The sequence below is a fragment of the Canis lupus genome, chromosome 15 (assembly GCF_048164855.1).
Source record: "Canis lupus baileyi chromosome 15, mCanLup2.hap1, whole genome shotgun sequence".
Lineage (NCBI taxonomy): Eukaryota > Metazoa > Chordata > Mammalia > Carnivora > Canidae > Canis > Canis lupus.
The window spans coordinates 27,798,743-27,817,488 of record NC_132852.1 but is presented as its reverse complement, the minus strand read 5'-3'; the positions used below and the strand labels follow the sequence as shown (position 1 = coordinate 27,817,488).

At 44.7% G+C, this 18,746-nt stretch overlaps 2 protein-coding genes across 46 annotated transcripts in view; one reads left to right on the top strand and one right to left on the bottom strand.

Annotated features, from left to right (window-relative positions):
- Positions 1 to 8,923, bottom strand: part of RBPMS (RNA binding protein, mRNA processing factor) — a 173,209-nt gene extending 164,286 nt beyond the window's left edge. For 4 of the 40 annotated variants that reach the window (XM_072776274.1, XM_072776275.1, XM_072776273.1 and 1 more), the window contains exons 1-2: positions 7,000 to 7,634; positions 985 to 1,047 (exon numbers count right to left, since the gene is read on the bottom strand). In XM_072776274.1, coding sequence (XP_072632375.1) covers positions 985 to 1,047; positions 7,000 to 7,065 — 129 coding nt within the window. In that variant the 5' untranslated portion in view covers positions 7,066 to 7,634. Of the gene's footprint in view, positions 1 to 145; positions 835 to 984; positions 1,048 to 6,491; positions 6,594 to 6,999; positions 7,657 to 8,406; positions 8,546 to 8,594 lie in introns of those variants that run through there. The other 36 variants (XM_072776281.1, XM_072776311.1, XM_072776325.1 and 33 more) reach the window with 31 other exon arrangements.
- LOC140604785 (uncharacterized) overlaps positions 1 to 18,746 on the top strand; it is a 196,918-nt gene that overhangs the window by 38,542 nt on the left and 139,630 nt on the right. The gene's annotated exons all lie outside the window — the stretch shown is intronic.

The following is an 18,746-nucleotide window of genomic DNA, read 5'->3' as shown; positions in this document are numbered from 1 at the left end:
GTTTGGATTATTCTCCTTTAAATATTCTCCTCTTTAAAGATAGGGATGTGAGTGCAAGGAGTCCTAACCCAAGTCTTCCTCACACATCAGGTAAACTCATCCCCATCTATGGAGGATATTCTATCAACAGCATTAATTTAAATACCTGGTCCCAGCTGGCCTCAAGCCCACTGAGCCATGCAGCTTCTCTGCTCCAGCTATTATTAAGGTTCATTTCCCTCATTCCTTCCTAAGTTTTTTCTTTGACCAAAGCAAGCACTGTTCAAGAGGAACATTTGCATTCCCTTTCCCCTTCCCCCAGGCAGACACTAAGGTGCCAAATGAAACTGAACACAAACATTCCAAAGTGGCTGTCACACAGAGCAGGCTTGTTTGGAACACAGGGAGATCCCCGCTCTTCCACCTAACCAAAGCTTTCAGCAGCCTGCGTCCAAAAGGTCAAATGGAGTACCACGGCACAAACCAAGTGCTAATGGTGAAAACCAAAATGCACTTCAGAATGAGCAGACCTGCAGTGGGGCAACCAGATGCACTGGGCACGCTCCACCTGTGCACTTTAGGGGAGGCAGTTCATTTCCCGGCTGATCCATCCACTACTTCCCTAACTTCCTGGTGGGCAAGTAAACATTTGTTTACTGTTTACCTCAACAGTAAACAAATGGCTCCCTTTTAAACAGCCTACCTATACAAAGTCATCACCAACCCTACTAATAAGGATATTTCATGTTGAGGCACCTGGGTGGTTCAGTTGGTTGAGCATCTGCCTTCAGCTCATGTCAGGATCTCAGGGTCCTCAGACTGAGCCCCGCATGGGGCTCCCTGCTCATCGGGGAGCCTGCTTCTCCCTCTGCCCTTCACCTCATTTGTACGCACACGTGCACGCTCTCATGAATAAATATTTAAAGGGGGGTATTTTGTGTTTACAAATTATGTGTTTATAAAGAATAATACAGGTAAATATGTGTAAGTGTGTGTGGTACTCACCTGGTACTGGAGTACTACCTTTGGGTAGGAGTGTTGGGAATACTGTGATAAGATGGCATCGATCTTTAAAAAAAAAAAAAAGTTACATGAAAGAAGATAACGGGGGCAACTTGGGTGGCTGGCTCAGTGGTTGAGCGTCTGCCTTGGGCTCAGGTCCCGATCCTGGGGTCCTGGGACTGAGTCCCGCATCAGGTTCCCTGCAGGGAAGCCTGCTTCTCCCTCTGCCTAGGTCTCTGCCTCTATCTCTCACGAATAAGTAAAATCTTTAAAAAAGAGAAAGACAGACACACACACAGACACATAGACACACAGACAGAAGGTAATGATCCGGGAGTTAAATGAACAAAGCAACTTCTACTGGGATTCTGAGGACAACCATCTTTTTTGGGAGGATACCTTCGGGTGACAGGAGCCTGAACAACTTACGCTGAAACTTGGCTCCTGCCTTGAAAGGAGGCTTTAGAAAGGATCTAGCTCAAGTTAGATCAAGAGGGAAAAGATGGTTGAAGCCAATGGTGTACAGAGCAAGGGGTACAATTAAGGCAATCTTGATGTCAAGTTTGGGCTTTGTTGTACAGAGAACAGATCAGGGAAGGACCCACCAGAGGACAGAGCAGTATGGTAGAAGGATGCATTGAGAAAGCACATCAGAACAAGGTAAGCAGCTAAAGAGCACTAGAATGAGCCAGGAAAGTGATTAACATTAGGAAGAGGAAAGGCTAAAGAACAGAAGAGTCCTGGTTCCTGCAACAAGGCTTGTAAGCAAAATGAAGCGAGACCAACCTAATGGTTTTAGGACTTCTACAGATATGGCAAAGAAATTTCATGAAATACTCAGAGAGGGACGCCTGGGTGGCTCAGTGGTTGAGCATCTGCCTTTGGCTCTCCCTGCAGAGAGCCTGTTTCTCCTTCTGCTTTATGTCTCTTCCTCTCCCGAATAAAGAGAAAGACATTCGGGTTGTTGTAGGGTTTGTTTTTTTACCATTTTATTCACATGTTTATTTTAGAAAATTTAGAAAGCACAGAAAAGCACTGGAAAGTTAAAATTATCTGTAACCTACCAGATAATTTTTAACCCCAAATGGCTAATATATATATATTAATAAAAATTATCTGTAATATACCAGATAAATTACAAATAAAAAATATAGATCAATAAAAACTTTTAACCCATTTAGGGTTTTTTTTGTTGTTGTTTAAGAATTGGCATCACATAGAACTCTTAATCTGTTTTTTGGGGGTTTTTTTGTTTTGTTTTTTAATTCATGAGAGACACAGAGAGAGAGAGAGGCAGAGACACAGGCAGAGGGAGAAGCGGGCTCCATGCAGGGAGCCTGATGTGGGACTCGATCCCAGGATTCCAGGATCAGGCCCTGGACTGAAGGCGGCACTAAACCGCTGAGCCACCCGGGCTGCCCCCTTAAATCTGTTTTCATTTAATGTCATAACATTGACAATTATGCACTCAATTAAAATGTTGTCAGAAGCTGGGAAGAAAAGGTCAGATTCTCACATACAGCTTTCAGAGGCAGCGTGGCAATGTAGACACCTTGATTCTACATTTCTAGCCTCCAGAATTGTGAGAGAATGCATTTCTGTTGCTTTAAGCCAATAACAAAACAAAAAAACAAAAAAAAAAAAAAAACAAATACATATAGATCTTAAAAACATGGCTTTTCATGGCTGCCTACTATTCTCCTTCAGAAATCATAACCATGATTTACTTAGCAATTTCCCTGGTAAGACAATCTTTATGAATGTTCACGATCAGAAGTAACTAATTCATGAACATATTTTGCCATAGGTACTGCAAGGTGACACAAATTAATGCAGCCTTCTGGAGGACTCTGGTGTTCTAAGTGCCCACTTTCTTGCCCATCACCGACACTGAACTCTGTCCTCCAAGCACAAATTAATATGAACCCACAAAAACCATATGAAAGCAACTGCAAAAAAGAACTCCTACCCTACCAAACAATCCATCCAACAAATGCCATGGGAAACAGACTGCACAAGAGCACAAGGGTTCATGAGCGAAATTTTAAAACCGCTGCTGGAAAAACAGCTTAGGAGCACATGCCTTATTTGCAGTGCTCTTTTACATCTCACTAAGAAGTTACTGTGCCTTCTTTTTAAAACACTATCACCAAGGCCAAAATAGTTTTGTTGTGTTAGATTTAATTTGGAATAACAGACTCCAGACATGGTTGAGCCATATAGAACTTTCTGTACTCTGCCCAAGTCATAAGGTAGATTAAACTTAACGCCCAAGTGAAAAATCTGAGGTTGCCACATCAAAAGGACCTGGTACCCTTTCTGTGGGCCAATTGGAGGAAACCGTTTTCTTCTTGACCCCAATATTGGAGCAAGATTATGAAGCATTTTTTCAGGATTTTTTATTTTTCAGTTATCTCTAACCCAATTGAGATTGGGTTTGAGGGGCTCAAACTCATGACCCTGAGATCAAAAGTCATATGGTCTTTCAACTGAGCCAGCCAGGCGCCCCACTAAGCACTTTAAAAGAAAAGGGAGGTAAAGATTTGTATTAGCTTGTAAAGAATCAACTTTACATGATTCTTGCCCAACATCTGCCAAACATCTTTTCAGTCAATATTCCAACAATGCCAAGTTTTTTTGCTTTTCCAGTTTTAAGTACAAAAAGGCTCAAGTCAATTTAAGGAAAAGTTGCTATTTACCATTCGTGCTTCAACATAATAAAACACCTCTTAGAAAGGATTTGTGATCAACCTGAAAAATACTCAATGACCTGGATAAAAGTAAAGACAAAGCCAAACTACATATCTCCTTTCAAATAAAAAAAAAATCTATTTTGAAAAATAAGTAACCAAAAATAATTTTCTATCTACTCCCAGATAGAAAAAGTCGATATGTAAATCTCAACAAGTCTGTTATATACATATTAATATTAATAAAGTCTGGTTCAGTATAAACTGCCAAAAGCATTTAAAGAGGATACTGACTAGTCCAAAGTTAGATGAAAAATTCTAGGATTTTATCAACTAAAATGATGTTAGAAATTATCTAACACCCTATACATAAGCCCTATAAATCTCAGATCCCAGTAAGATTCTGACAACTGGTTTTTCTTTAAAGGGACATCTTGCAGAGAAACACACATGTATAGCACACTACAAGCTAGAAAGCCAGATGTATTATCTCTTACAGTTAACTAGTCAAATCTTAAAAATTTTTCCTCAAAGCTTTAAATACTCTCCAAAGCAGAAGTCTATGTCCTGTCCAAGTTCTCAAACATCCAACCCCCAAAAAGCTGCAGAAATTCTAAATCCTGGACTGTTCAGTTTGTACAGTTGGAACCAAATAAGTGTTTCAGTATCAATTATTTCAGAGTAACCTTTAAAAGCTCTCAAACAGGGCTAAAATGTACTGGAAGATAAAAGGAACCTATTTTTTAAAAATAGAGGAAAAAAAAAACCCTCAGATTCTATGAAGTGGTAGAGAAAGCCTAAATTGCCCTGATGTTCTAGGAAATAAACTATTTTCTCTTAATGATGATTGGACTTGTTTTTCCAAGTCAGCTCAATGGCCACCAGAAACTACAACAAAACACATTTTTCTGTCATTATGTGTATATACATTTTATATGTGTGTGTTCTGTTTACTGGAGTCCTCAGCCAAAGCTTTTAAATGTGTTTGAGAACAAATTGCTGATCACTGGGTGGGCAGGGAAAGGGTCCAGTGCAGTGGTTTTGTATGATGCTGAGTACATTAATGGGGACTCACCAGATACCATATTTATTTTACTTGTGGCTTTCAGAGTTAGAAGAAGAAAAAAAAAAAAAAGAGGTTAGAGTTTATCAAAAAAAAAAAAAAAAACATACTCAAAACAGGGAATTAGAGGAAAACTACCTGGATCACTCCAGGCCTATTTCCTTTCTTTTCCTGAATCTTTAACATTATAAACCCTCTCTCTTCGTGGTGTATCTGTCTTTATCCTCTACCTCTTACACGACGTGGGTTCTCAAATCTTCCTGTCCTCTTACCTTTAAAAGAGCTGTCTTGCCAAAACTGATACACCACAGAGCCACATGCCATTCCCTCCGGAAGAGGAACATTGTCAGGGCAACAGAACAGGTTAAGAAGCAGTAACTGTACTTCCAACTCCAATGGAAAGCTTCACACATTAAGGGGACCCAGGACCAGGGCCGACACCACCAGTCCTGGGGGCTATGAGGCTGAGATGGGTTAAGTAAAAGAAATGTGATTTTTCTCTAATTGTATCAAGTTAAGTAGGTTATGGTTTTGGAACGCGTACACCTCTTTTGCTACCTACAAAAGCAAAAAAAAGAAAAAAAAAAAAAAAAGCTTCTGGTTTGCCTGATTAACTTTTTCCATTTACAAGTGTTCTCAACTAGGCAAGCAGAAAAAGATGGTTTCACACAATACATTCTTACCCTTAGAAATAAATAGATTGCCCATTTAAGTAAAATAAAAAGGTTTCTGAAGCAATTGGTGTGTTAGGTGAATTAGTTAAGTATAACAAGTCCTTAAAGGAGCACACTTGTCATTTTTTTACATGTTATCTCAAGGGTAGGGAAAATAAATAGCAAAGCAGCCAGTAAGAACAAGACCAAAAGTGGAACTTGCAATTCAGGTCTCCCCCCTCTTTGAAAAGAGGCATGTCAGTGGTTGTAAAGAACTAGCATGTAAATAACCTTTTTCAAATTAGTTTATAATAAAATGCGCAATTATCTTCAGGTGTGAAGGCAATTTTCAGCTTACTGCAAGTCAGGCGGGTTGCCCCATACAAACGTGCTAGAAGTAAAATCTTGTGTTTTGCATGGACTTACATGGTCTTAGGTCCTTCCATCTTCATATAAATAGTTCCCTTTTCACAAGTGGACTATGTGCCGAGGTCTCACAGTACTAATTAAATCCTCCCCCAACGTTTGGTTTCACTATCGGAATCTTAGTTTGCACGCAACAGATTATCTCCAGAATAATCTCAACATCTTGACCGCTTTAGAATTAGTTTGCCATTCTGTTAGCCTTATATGCTGGAATACAATCCCTCTAAATAATGCCTCACAAGTCCTACTATCTAGGTGCATACTTCCTTGCACATACACACTCAAGCTCTTTTTAGGACGTTTAAGAACTCAGCTATGGGAGAACTTAAAAAGCAGGCGAAACATGTACTGTTTCTTGGACTCCAGGTAACATACCTGCAGGAACAAAGCCACTTGAAAGAATACCACAAATATCCTAACTACAAAATTCTGAAACCGTCCGTTCAGGTGTTCCCTCCCACGGATAAATGGGGTTTCTACCCCAAGGAACGCTCCGCCGCCGCAACGTTTTTAACTTTGTTACGGACGCACCACATAAAATTCACGCTCAGGAGTCAAAGTGCTATTAAAACAGCCAAGATGATCTCTTGGCGAGTTGTAAACTCTCAAACTCTTTTATTCGGCTTCCCCCACCCCACCCCAGCCGCATCGCCCCTAAAATTTACAAACCCTAATCACCCAGATTCGAGGTCTTTGACTCATCAGAGAAGAATGCAGCTGATGAGTTATCTATTAATCCAGAATGCCTCAGCTGGAAAGAGATCTCACCGAGAACTTTTAACACTGAAAAGGGAGGGGGAGGGGGCAGGGAACTGAAGGTGTCTCCCCGCCGAGAACTTTCCCCGAGTTCCTTCCTTCCTCACGCCGCACGCACAAACACCCCCCACTCCCAGCCCCGGTCGCAGACTCGGTCCCGACCCTCTGGGTCCCAGGAACCGGAGGTCACCCGGGAGTCAGCTCTCGATTCCGCTTTTAAAATCCCACGCAGACAAAGCTGAGCATTATACTTAGCAAACTCCGAAAAGTCCTCAAAGTTACGCAACTTTAGAAACGCGCTCTGCGAAGAGACCCCCCCCGCCCCCGCCCCCCCCCCCGGCCCGGGGCCACAGGTCGCGGCGAGGGCCGTGCCCAGACCCCGGACTGCGGCGCCCAGGTCGTGCCCCCGCCGCAGCGAGCCCCCCGGTACCTCTTCCTCCTGAAGGTTGGCCTCGCTCGGGGTGTTCTCCTTCTCGGCTTTGCCGCCGTTGTTCATCTTCCCGGTCCTTCCTCGCCGGGCAGGGCTGGGGCGCGGGGCTGGGGCGAGGGCGCGCTCGCCCGCTTGTCCCTTCCCCGGGCGCCGGGGCTCCCTCGGGCGGGCGCCGCGGGCTGCGGGGGCTGGAGCCGGGGCAGCGGCGGCTCGGGCTCCGCGGCGAGGCGAGGCGAGGCGAGGCGACCCAGGAAGTGCGCGGGAGACACGGGGCAGGGCGAGGCGCGGGCCGGCGGGGACGGAGACAATCGGGACCGGGAGGGAGACCTGGAGAGCGCGGGCGGGCGGGCGCGAGGGAAGGAAGGAAGGAAGGAAGAAAGGATGGGGCGCGGGCGCGCGTCCCAGGAGGGAGCCCAGAGAGTTGGGGATGTGGCCGCGTCGGGGCTGGGGGCGGCCGCTGCCCGAGCCTGGCGGGGGCCGGAGGGAGGGGGCGAGGGGTGCCCAGACCCGAGGAGGAGGAGGAGGAGGAGGAGGAGGAGGTGCGGGGCGCGGCTGGGACGCTGGGACCCGGAGAGCCGCTGAGTGCGCGCTCCAGGCAGGCTCTGAGAAGTACGGGATCCAAGCAGCTCCCTTTCTCTCGCCCTCCTCCCTCCCCTCTCTCCTCCCCCTCCCCCTCCTCCTCCTCCCCCTCCTCCCTCCGCCCTCCCTAGACGTGGGCTGCCGGCTTCAGCCCGGAGGGACGGGACGCGGGACGCAGAAGCCCCCCTCGGGAGGAGGGGCCGCCCGCGGCCGGATGGCGCGCGCCGGGGAGGGGCGGGGGGCGGCGGGCGGAAGCGGCCGACCCCAGCCCCCCGACTCGGCGGGAGGTCGGAGGGCAGGGGCCGAGGCGGACGAGGGAGGGAGGCCAGGTCCTCCCGCTTCCCCGGCCCCCGGGGGCCCCCGGAGCTGGCGAGCTCGCGCGGCGGTGCGCGCCCGCTTGGAGAGGGGCTTCGGGGCGCCGGGCCGGGCCCGCGCGACGCCCGGGACGCGCCGTGGGCTACCGCCGTGGGGATCGCGCCCCCGTCGCTCAGCCTGCCCTGCCTCTGCAGCACCGGCTCAGACCTATTTCCTCCCTTCCTACTTGGCAGCTCGAAATGACAGGATGCGAGAGAACGAGCGAGGTCCGGGGGCAGCCGGCTCGGGGCCGGCGTTTCCAGGGCGCAGCTTCAAACCCACCTCCCACGCCGGGCCCTCCCAGGCTCTCAGCCCCGGCCTTCGCCCTCTGCTAGGCTTCGCGCCCCCCTCTGCTCAGGCCCCTCTCTCGGCCCTCAGCAGACCGTCCTGGAATTGCTTACCTGCCTGCCTCCCTCACCCTTCCGGGGGAGCCTCCCCACAACGCAACGCCAGCCTCACCGTGTCCTTGTTTACCTTGATAATCCCACGGCTAGTTAAATACGCTACCGGGTATACAGTAGGCACTCAATAAATACTTGTTGGCTAAGTGACTGTTGCTCACGGCGAGCCGAGCTGGAGGCCAACCCAGATGATCTTCGGAGGGTCAAAGCCCCTTAAGGAAGAAAAAGGGCTCAGCATTCTGGGAGGGGGGCACCCAGTACCTGTTTAAGCACCACGCGCCAGAGGACTGCCTGGGTTCCGTTTCCTCACCTGCGAAATGGGAGTAGTTATAGTTACCTCCCAGGGGGGTTGTAATTAGAGGAGATTATAGGTTGGTAGAGCTAGAGCACCCAGCACTCATTCCTGCCCGGTGTAAGTTTACAGAACAGGGAAACTAGCATTATTATTAAGGAAATTTCCATTTTCCCGGGGCCATAGAGAGCTTCTCCATTCCTGTATCATAAACACATAAATTTAAAAGGGCCTCTATCAGAAGATTCTCCCTCACTTCCCACGCCCAGGAATTCTCTCACACGACATGCTGTTCCTTTCCAGCACAATACCAATCACAACTTCTATTTATTTGCTCGCTTCACTGTTTATCTTTCTCTGCTCTCCCCCCTCCCCGCCAGACATTCTTCACCCTGTACTGGTTTAAGTGCTGCTGGGGGTGGGGTGGAGGTGGGGGTGAAGATAAGGCTCCTGCTTCTAGGGAGTTTTAACTGGTGTTGTGGAGACGAGACACCCAAAACAACTCCATGGCCACATGATCAGCGATCCTGGTTCAAATTGCAGAAAGCAGAGAAAATACTTGTGTGACGAGCGTTGTGAAGAAAAACAGAGTGGTAATTCTTGCATTCACTTACTGGGGTTTTCTTGGGTTGGGGGTGGGGGAAGTCTGAAGCTTTTGATAAATAGGTTTAATTGCTGTCAGGATGTCATGTGCCTCTGTGGGGGGGATGGGAGGAAAGCGTATCCTGGATGAAAATAAACCAAGAAACTGTTGAACTTGCAATGGAAGTTCAGAAGAGGCAAAGGCCACCACGATTAATCTGGAAATTTGGAGAGCCTTTCCAATCCCAGTCCCTCCCTCAATTACGTAAAGAACCACGAGGGGGCAATGTGTTCCTGAGCAATGGCTGCGTGGTGGTCTTGGGCCCCTGCGCCACCAATAAACACAGGCCCTTTGCCCTCCTGGGCCATTGCCAGGTACTGAATACACTCCACAGAAAGATATTGTCTTGCTGGAGCCTGGCAAAGGCCCAAGAAAAGTGACAGTTGATCTAGTCATTGATGATTCCAGTCAGACTCCACTTACGAGTCGGTGGAAGGTGCTGTATGATTCCAGGATGCTGCTGCTACCTCCGTCCAGGGAAATGTGGCCTAATTCCAAATGTAGAACCTGATTCTTTTGCCAGCACTTTGTCCATTGTTAAAAGTCAAAGACATCTGGCATAAAAAAAAAAATAAGGGCTAGAAGAAGATCTTTGTCTGATTTGATCGTTGTGTCCCCAATATCTAGACAGTGCCTAACACATAGTAGGCTCTCGGTGAATATTTTTGAATAAATGAACACAGTCTTATCAGAGATTGATTTTCAGCCTTGAATGACATCACATCTTTACAAAGCCCCTGCAGGAGGGACTGAATAAGTGGAAGTGTCTCAGCATAGGGAGCCACCACAAGGACACTAGGCAGATTCATGGTAGTAGTCTTTAGGCATTATTTTGCAGGGGAGACCCACCTAGATAGAGAGCTTGCTCAGAATGAGACAACTGATGAGATTTCAAAAATAAATAAAATTGCAGGTATTTGGATGGCTCAGTGGTTGAGCATCTGTTTTTGGCTCAGGTCATGATCCTGGGGTCCTGGGATCAAGTCCCGCATCAGCTCCCCTGCCTGCTTCTCCTTCTGTCTATGTCTCTGCCTCTCTCTCCGAGTCTCTCATAAACAAATAAAAAAATCTTAAAAAAAAAAAAAAGAAAAGAAAATTGCACCACTCAGTCACCTAACATACCAGACAGTTAACAATACAGCAGGGAGGACTAGGATATGTATCAGTGATGAGCATGAAATTCAAGGTGTTTTCAGAAAAGTATATAAGGAGGAGGGTAAATACACCATGAAAAGAGGGACTCCGTTTTCTGTCCTTTCCATGAAAAATGGTGTAGGCTTACTTTGAAGAAAACAAGGCTATACATTACCAACAAACCCACTGGAAATCTGTAAATAGACTTTAGCTGTTTATAAAACCTCAGTAAAAGAAATCATTCAGGATATAAATGATCTTTATGACCTGTTTGCTACTTTAAAGAAAGAAAGTTTCAAAAGTAAGATCTCAGTAGCACTAGTTTCCAGACTACTCCTTATAAAGCAACAAAGGGATTTTTACATCCTAGAAAAATAGGGTTAATGACCATGAAACATCTGCTTTCTCCCTGCCCACCACTTGACCATACTGCTTCTAGCCTAAAAGGTCACATGCTTGAAAGGGGGAATATTGTATGCACCTGTAGTTTTATTACTTATCTCTGTTTCTCTGGCAGTATTCGTTTGGAGGCTTGCTTTAAGAAAGCTCAAACCTAGGGGCACCTGGGTGGCTCAGTGGTTAAGCATCTGCCTTTGGCTCAGGTCATGAGTAATCCTGGGGTCTAGGGATTGAGTCCCACATCCGGGCTCCCCCCAGGGAGCCTGCTTCTCCCTCTGCCTATGTCTCTGCCTCTCTCTGTGTGTCTCTCATGAATAAATAAATAACGTCTTTAAAAACAACAAAAAACCCAAACCTATAATGACATTCTCAGTGTTTGTCTCTGGGAATTGCAGACATTAAAGCTCTATTCTAAGGTAGTTTGCATGGCATGGCTTTGGTACCTGTGTTAGCCCTGCAGCACAAAGCTAAAGTATCTACTATGCGTTGTGACTACCTGTTATGACTACCTGTTAATGCTTCATCCTTTACTCAACCCAGAAAGGTCTCAGGGCCAGAGGCTATTTTGGGGGGTTTTGTCCTCTTTGACATCTGTCTCTCCAGCCCCACCCATCTCTAGGCCATCAACATCCTCCTCTGATTTTATTTATTAGGTTTTGTGGCTTAAAAAAAAAACCCAAAGCACTGTATTTACCGTTCTGCAGTGCACAGTTCAGTACCATGAAGTAACTCACATCGTTGTGCAACGTCCTCTTGATTTTTACCCCCTAAATAGTTGTGAGATGCAATCACTTCCCTCTAATCATCTGTGGAAGCCCATGCAGCCACGTGGAGAGGTCCACGTGGAAGAGAATTAGGTCCCAGACTCACAGCTCCAGCTGAGCTCTCGGCAGACAGCTGGTACCAATTGCCAGCCTTCTGAGTGAGTTCTGTTGGAAGTGGATACTCCAGCCCTAGTGGAGCTGCCCCAGCTGACGCCACACGGAAGAGACATGAGCTGCTCTCAGAGTCATGCCCAAACTGCAAAATTGTTAGCAAAAAAGTGAATGCTATTGTTTTAAAACACTAAGTTTTAGGCCGTTTTCTTATATAGCAATAGAGAACTGAAACGTAATGCATACCTAGAGGTGAGGTCCCAGTGTATAGAAACCTAGAACATGTGGCAGTGGCTTTGGACCAGGTATAAGATGGAAGCTGGGAAAACTTTGAGGAGTCTACTAGTGAAGAGCATGACTAAGGGGGCAGTGAGTATTGTTATTACAGGCTGGAGAGAGGGGGACTCCATTTATCTGTTGGAAAAACAGTTAGCTAAACTAGCTTGCCGTTTACATGAAAGATAGAAAAGATACCGAATGAACATGTGGATCTGGCTAAGGACATATCTGGATAGGTGTTAAAAAGGTTGAAGAATTTCTTTCAGATGCTTATGATATAGTACAAGAGAAGTGAGATGAGCCCCCCCAAAAGGGAATTGTTCTATTTTCAATCTGAATTTAGAGGACGCATAAAGAAGCCAGGACTTGCTGGGTATGAAATAAAACTGTTATTCCTAGCTTCTCCAGAGGACAAAACTCTCAAAAATAGAAATGGCTTTAGGGACAAGGTCAGATCCAGGGTGCTATCAGGGAAAATATGGCCTTAGGTGAAGTTCAAGACAAAAGTATAGCTGGAAGAGCCTGTGGTAGACAACCTCTACCATGGCCCCCAAAGATGCCCACTTCCTGGTATTCAAGCCCTTGTGTAATACATAGAGTATGGCAAAAGTGATGGATATCACTTTCAAGATTAGATTACAGGGACACCATGGCTCTCTTTTTACACACCCTCTCTTTGCTCTGTCACTTACTGCCTTTGGTGGAAGCCAGCTACTATGATACCGGTGGCCCTACAGAGAGGTCCATGTGACAAGGAGCAGTGGAGGCTTCCATCCAAGTGCCAGCAAGGAAATGGTACTTTCAGTCCAACAACTCACAAGGGACTGAATCCTGCCAACAACCATGTGAGCAAACTTGGAAGTGGATCTTCCCTAAGCACAGTCTTAAAGGAGACCTCTTATGGATTGAATGTTTGTATTCATAGTATGAAGCCCTTATCTCTAGTGTGATGGTGTTAGAGCCTTTGGGAGGTAATTAAGTTTAGATGAGGTCATGAGGGTAGAACCCCTAGGTTGGGATTCGTGCCCTTCTAAGAGATACAGAGGCATCAGGGTTTCTGCTTTCTACCATATGAGGATACACTGCAAAGGTAGCCATCTACAAGCCAGGAAGAAGTCCCTCGCCAAGAACAAAAATGGCTGGCAATTTGATCTTGGACTTCCCAAGAACTATCCAAAACTAGGTTATTTTGTTATGGTAGCCTGAGCTGACACCTTGGTTCCAGCCTTTGAGAGAGACCTTGAGGCAAAGGGACCCCACTAAGCAGAACCTTGGATTTCTCACCAACAGAAACTGTGAAATAATGACAGATTGCTATCTTAAGCCATTCTGTTTGGATAACTTGGTATGCAACAATAGATAAACTGATAACTCAGAAAGATTTAAGGTGGTACCTCATAGATCCTCTCAGCTAGATAGCAGAGCTTCTAAGAATCTGGATGGTATTGCCCACAAAATCTCACACTGACTCAATGCAGAGAAGGGCCTCCCATGGAAAGAAATGGGAGTATGGCTTCTCCCAAAAGGAGTTGATTAAAACCTGAAGTATAGGGATCCCTGGGTGGCGCAGCGGTTTGGCGCCTGCCTTTGGCCCAGGGCGCGATCCTGGAGATCCGGGATCGAATCCCACGTCGGGCTCCAGGTGCATGGAACCTGCCTCTCTCTCTGCCTGTGTCTCTGCCTCTCTCTCTCTCTCTCACTGCGTGCCTATCATAAATAAATAAAAAAAATTAAAAAAAAAAAACCTGAAGTATAAGAAACCTATGGCTTTTAAGGGATTTTGACTAGTTTGCACAGCCAAAGAGGCTGTGTGTGATGAAAAGAGGCCTCTGGAGCTTCAATTTCACAGGCAGAAAGCAGGTTGAGGAAGCTACTCATCTGCAATTATGGGCTGTTTCCAAAAGGGGAGATGACTGAGATGGAGCAAAAAGCCCCTGAAAATCATTTCCAAAGAGAAGGAGTGGGCCAAATTAAGGAACTGGGTAGCTCAGGTGAGTAAGCATCCAACTCTTGGTTTTAGCTCAGGTAATGATCTCAGGGTCATGAGATCAAGCCCTGCATCAGGCTCTGTGCTGAGAGTGGAGTCTGCTTGTCCCTCTCCCCCTCTGCTCCTCTCCCTGCTCACTCTCTTTCTCTCTATATATAAAATAAATAAATACATAAATCTTAAAAAAAAAAAAAAAAAGGAACTGACATCATTTGCCCAGTCTGATTTCAGAATTGCTATGGGCCACTTTCCATGTCCATCTTGTTTCATTCCCTTTTTGAATGGGGGTGTCTATTATTGGTTTTCTGTCCCTACCTTACCATTAGATGTTGGGTGTGTGAGAGAAACATATACTTTGTCTCTTTAGTTCACTGGTCTTCAGATCAAGAGGATCCATGTCTGAGGAGCCATAGTAAAGGAATGACACTCAAGGAGCCACATCTGCCCTTAGACCCCGTTTAGAAGCTCATGGTTTAGACCAGAGGTTGGCAAACCTTTTCTGTATGGGACCAGATAGTAAATATTTGAGGCTTTGCAGGTCATGTTTATAATTGTTCTCACATTTTCTTGGTTTTGTTTTTTTATAACCCTTTAAAAATATAAAACCATTCTTATCACAGGGGCTGTACAAAAGTAGTCCACAAGTCGGGTTTGGACCTCAGGCTGTGGTTAGCTCACCCCTGTCCTAGACTGTGAACTGATGTTCACAATAGGATGGATATTTTCATAACTTTGGAGAGGAGATAAATGTATTTTTCACATTGGGGTGGGGGACATGTATTGCTGTGGCTACTAGGTAAATGGCATAGCTAGTCTTCAAACACAGCCCTCCCCCCCCCATAATTTCACCTTTTTGTATGTGCATGCCCCTCTTGCCATCAAGAGTTATAGCTTATGTGCCCTCCCCTTGAATCTGAGCTGGGCCTGTTTCTGCTTTGATGAATAGAGTGTGGAGGAAATGACATTCTGGGAGCTCTGAGCCCAGGCACTAGAAAATTCTGGCAGTTTCTGCCTCCTTCCTCTTGGAACCTGTCTTTCATGTAATGAGAAATCCCAAGCAGCTACCTGGAGAGGCCTACATGGGAGAAAGTCAAGCCCTAGCCATCTCCCCAAACCCCACCACCCACAGCTTCATCTGAGCTCCCTGCAACAGCCAGCACCAGCAGCCAGCCTTATTAGTGAGCCATCTTGGAGGTAGGTCCTCCCTCCTGAGCCACCCCAGCTGACACCACATGAAACAGAGACAAGCTGTTATGTCAGAATCCTGACCAAACTGTAAACACTCTTCTGAGCAAATTAATGATTATCCTTTTAAGCCACCGGGTTTGAGGGAGGTTACTTATGTAGCAACATATAATGAAATCACTGGCATAGGGAACAAGAAAGCAAGGCTCTGGAAACCAGAAAGCCCTGGGCATTCTCAAGGATAAGCAAGGAGAGTAACCCCTGATGCAAGAGCTCTATCTATAAAACAAAAATCACAAATGCCATTCCTAGCATAAGACTCTTCCTTCTGGGAAACAGTAAAGTGGAAAAATATAGATAGTCCCTCAGAACTTTAATAAAATTTGCTGACTACAATGAGGATAAATAGAAATCAATAAGGCCAGAGTGAGGTGTGGCTGTGGGGCAGATGGCAAGGCACTCTTATAATTAAGTGACTTTTCCTGTCACCAACTTTATAGCATATGTAACTTGAAGTTGTGCTTCAGGAAAATAATAATTAGCAATGCCTCCAGCCTTTTGGAAAGTCACTTATAAACAATCAAAGGTCAAATGCTAAATTTAACATTTTTTAATGTCTACTGTAGTCTAACTTGTCTGGAATGTGGAGAGACCGTAAGTGAGGGTTAGAAGGTAAGGCTGAGGACTTCATTAGGTCATCATTAAGAATTGCCCTTTAGAAAGAGATCTTAATGGCTAATGAAGTAGATTTGAATAACGTATATTTTTTTTCCACTAGACAAGCAGTAAAAAGGATGTGGAAATGAAAGCCATTCCCAAAGGGGAAGCTACATAATTTGACAAATGATTGAATGTAGAGGGTAAAGGAATATAAGGCATTTGAACTAACAGCCAGGTTTTAAGACTTCAAGGATTTGGTGATGCCAATTCCAAAAAGAAAGAAAAAAAGAAAAAGAGATATTCAAAGGAGAAGACCTGGTTGTATGGATAGATACAGAGCTCAGTATCAGGCATATGAGATTTGTTAGTGTCAGAATTACGCTAATGGTTGGAAAATGATCAGCCAGAAGAAATAGGAGATAATGTATATATTTGGGCACCATCCAAATTGAAATCATAAGTGAGTTTTAGCTTCAGAGAGTAGAATCTTTGGAAATATTTATGCTGAGACAGGACAAGGAGAAAGACTTGCCAGAAAATAGACCAAGTAGTCAGATATAAGAGAACAAGCCCACTAATATAAATACTAGCAGTTGAAAGCATTGACCAGGGGACCGTGATCCAAATTTTACATGGATTGTCACATTTTATTGTTTTAAGATGGCAAGCTACACATACGCATTTCTTTTCTTTTTCTTTTTTAAGATTTATTTATTTTAGATTAGAGTACGTGTGTTTGTGTATGTGTGTGTGTGTGTGTGTGTGTGTGAGGAGGGGCAGAGGGAGAGACTCTCCAGGACTCCGTGCTGACTGCAGAGTCTGCCATAGGGCTCCATCCCAGGAACCTGAGATCTTGACTTGAGCTGAAATCCCAAATCCAATGCTTAATCTACTGAGCCACCCAGGCGCCCCTACACATTTCTATCCACTGTGTTCCAAAATCTCTCATAGAAACATGAAAAGTATTTGTTGTTGTCATCGTCATTATTTTAAGGCATAAACTAATAAGGATAAAGAGAATGAAAGAAAACAGCAGCCAGTTTGGGTAGCCTCAAAGCCTATAGATAAATACCGAGAAGCTCAATCCTAAGTCTGATGGGAAAAAACTGAGAAGCAACCATACACTGAGGAATCCCCCAAAGACCCAAGGCTTGACACCAGCTGGCACCTCACAGATGACAGTGAAAATGGGGCTCTTACCTGGAAGCTTGATGGAAGATGTGGTTTGCACCCAGATTCCTCTTTTTTTTCCCTACATTTTATTTTTCAGTTAACATCTTAAATTTCTCCCTTCTTTTTGGGACTATCCAACAGGAAAAAGAAAAACAAGCATTTCTTCATTTTTATTAGTTTATTTCTCTTCATATGAGAAGAATCTTATCAAATCAGCTAAAGTATAATAAATCCATAAATTTTTAAGAGGCAAAAAATAAGACTAATTCGGTGAGATAAACATTGGTGACTATAAAGTTGCAAACCAGATCTTTGTGTGTGTGTGTGTAAATTTCAGGTCCCAGTAATCCTAACCATTGCCATCATTTTACCCTAAGTGGCTCACTTTACAACTTGTGCCTTTTTTTAGTATGATTGATTGTTGTGAATGTAAAGTGAACATTCTCTGATTGAAAAGATTCAAAACTAGTGGCTGGATATGTTCATCTTGGTCCAAGGTGTTCTTTGGATGATTTGTTTCAACCGATTTATCAATTGGTTTAATGGTTTTAAATTTGATATTTAACATGTATTTTAAATGGCATTGTTATTTAATAATACTCTATACTTGCTTTTTGAATTGAACATGTCTTATGAACATTTATCCATATTGAGACAGCTCAGTTTTTCCATTTTTATTTATTTTATTTATTTTATTTTTTAAAGATTTTATTTATTTATTCATGAGAGACACACAGAGAGAGAGGCAGAGACACAGGCAGAGGGAGAAGCAGGCTCAATGAAAGGAACCTGGTGTGGGACTCGATCCCAGGTCTCCAGGATTCCAGGATCATGCCCTGGACTGAAGGCGGCGCTAAACCGCTGGGCCACGGAGGCTGCCATCTCATCTTTTTTAAAGCTTTGTAGAATTCCAGTGTGCGTGCCCAAGTTCTGTATGGGAGTCCATTTAAGCTGCTTACAGTTTTTTAGTGTTAAGCAATGCTGTGGTGAACATCCATGTACAAACATCTTTGTACATTGCCCGATTATTTTCTTATAATACATTCTCAATAAAGTACTAGGTTAGATGGTAGGTGAGTTTAAGTGTTGATATTTATGGTTAGAAAGCTTATACAATTTACACTTGCTCCTACAATGTATATGAGAGTACCTATTTCACTGCAGCCTTTCCAAAATGGGAGAAACCTTTGTCCATTTTGCCAATCTACAGGTGAAAAATATTACTTTTTTTGTACATTTGTTTGTTTACTTATTTATCTAAGCAAGAGAGAGAGCACATGTGAGTGGGGGAGAAGCAGAGGGAGACAGAACGCTAAGCAGGTTTCACGCTCAGCACAGAGCCCAACGTAGGGCTCAATCTCACTACCCTGAGTCATGACCTAAGCTGAAATCAAGAGTCTGATGCTCAACGGATTGAACCACCCAGGCACATCATTATTTATTTATTTTTTATTTTTTAAGTTTTTATTTATTTATGATAGTCACAGAGAGAGAGAGAGAGGCAGAGACACAGGCAGAGGGAGAAGCAGGCTCCATGCACCGGGAGCCCGATGTGGGACTCGATCCCGGGTCTCCAGGATCGCGCCCTGGGCCAAAGGCAGGCGCCAAACCGCTGCGCCACCCAGGGATCCCTATTTATTTGTTTTTAAATAAGTTCTACGCCCAACATGAGGCTTGAACTCATGAACCCAAGATCAAGAGTCTCATGCTCTACCAATAGCCAGCCAGGCACCCTGAAATATTATTCTTTTATTTTGTGTTTCTTGATTGTTACAGCAGCTGACCA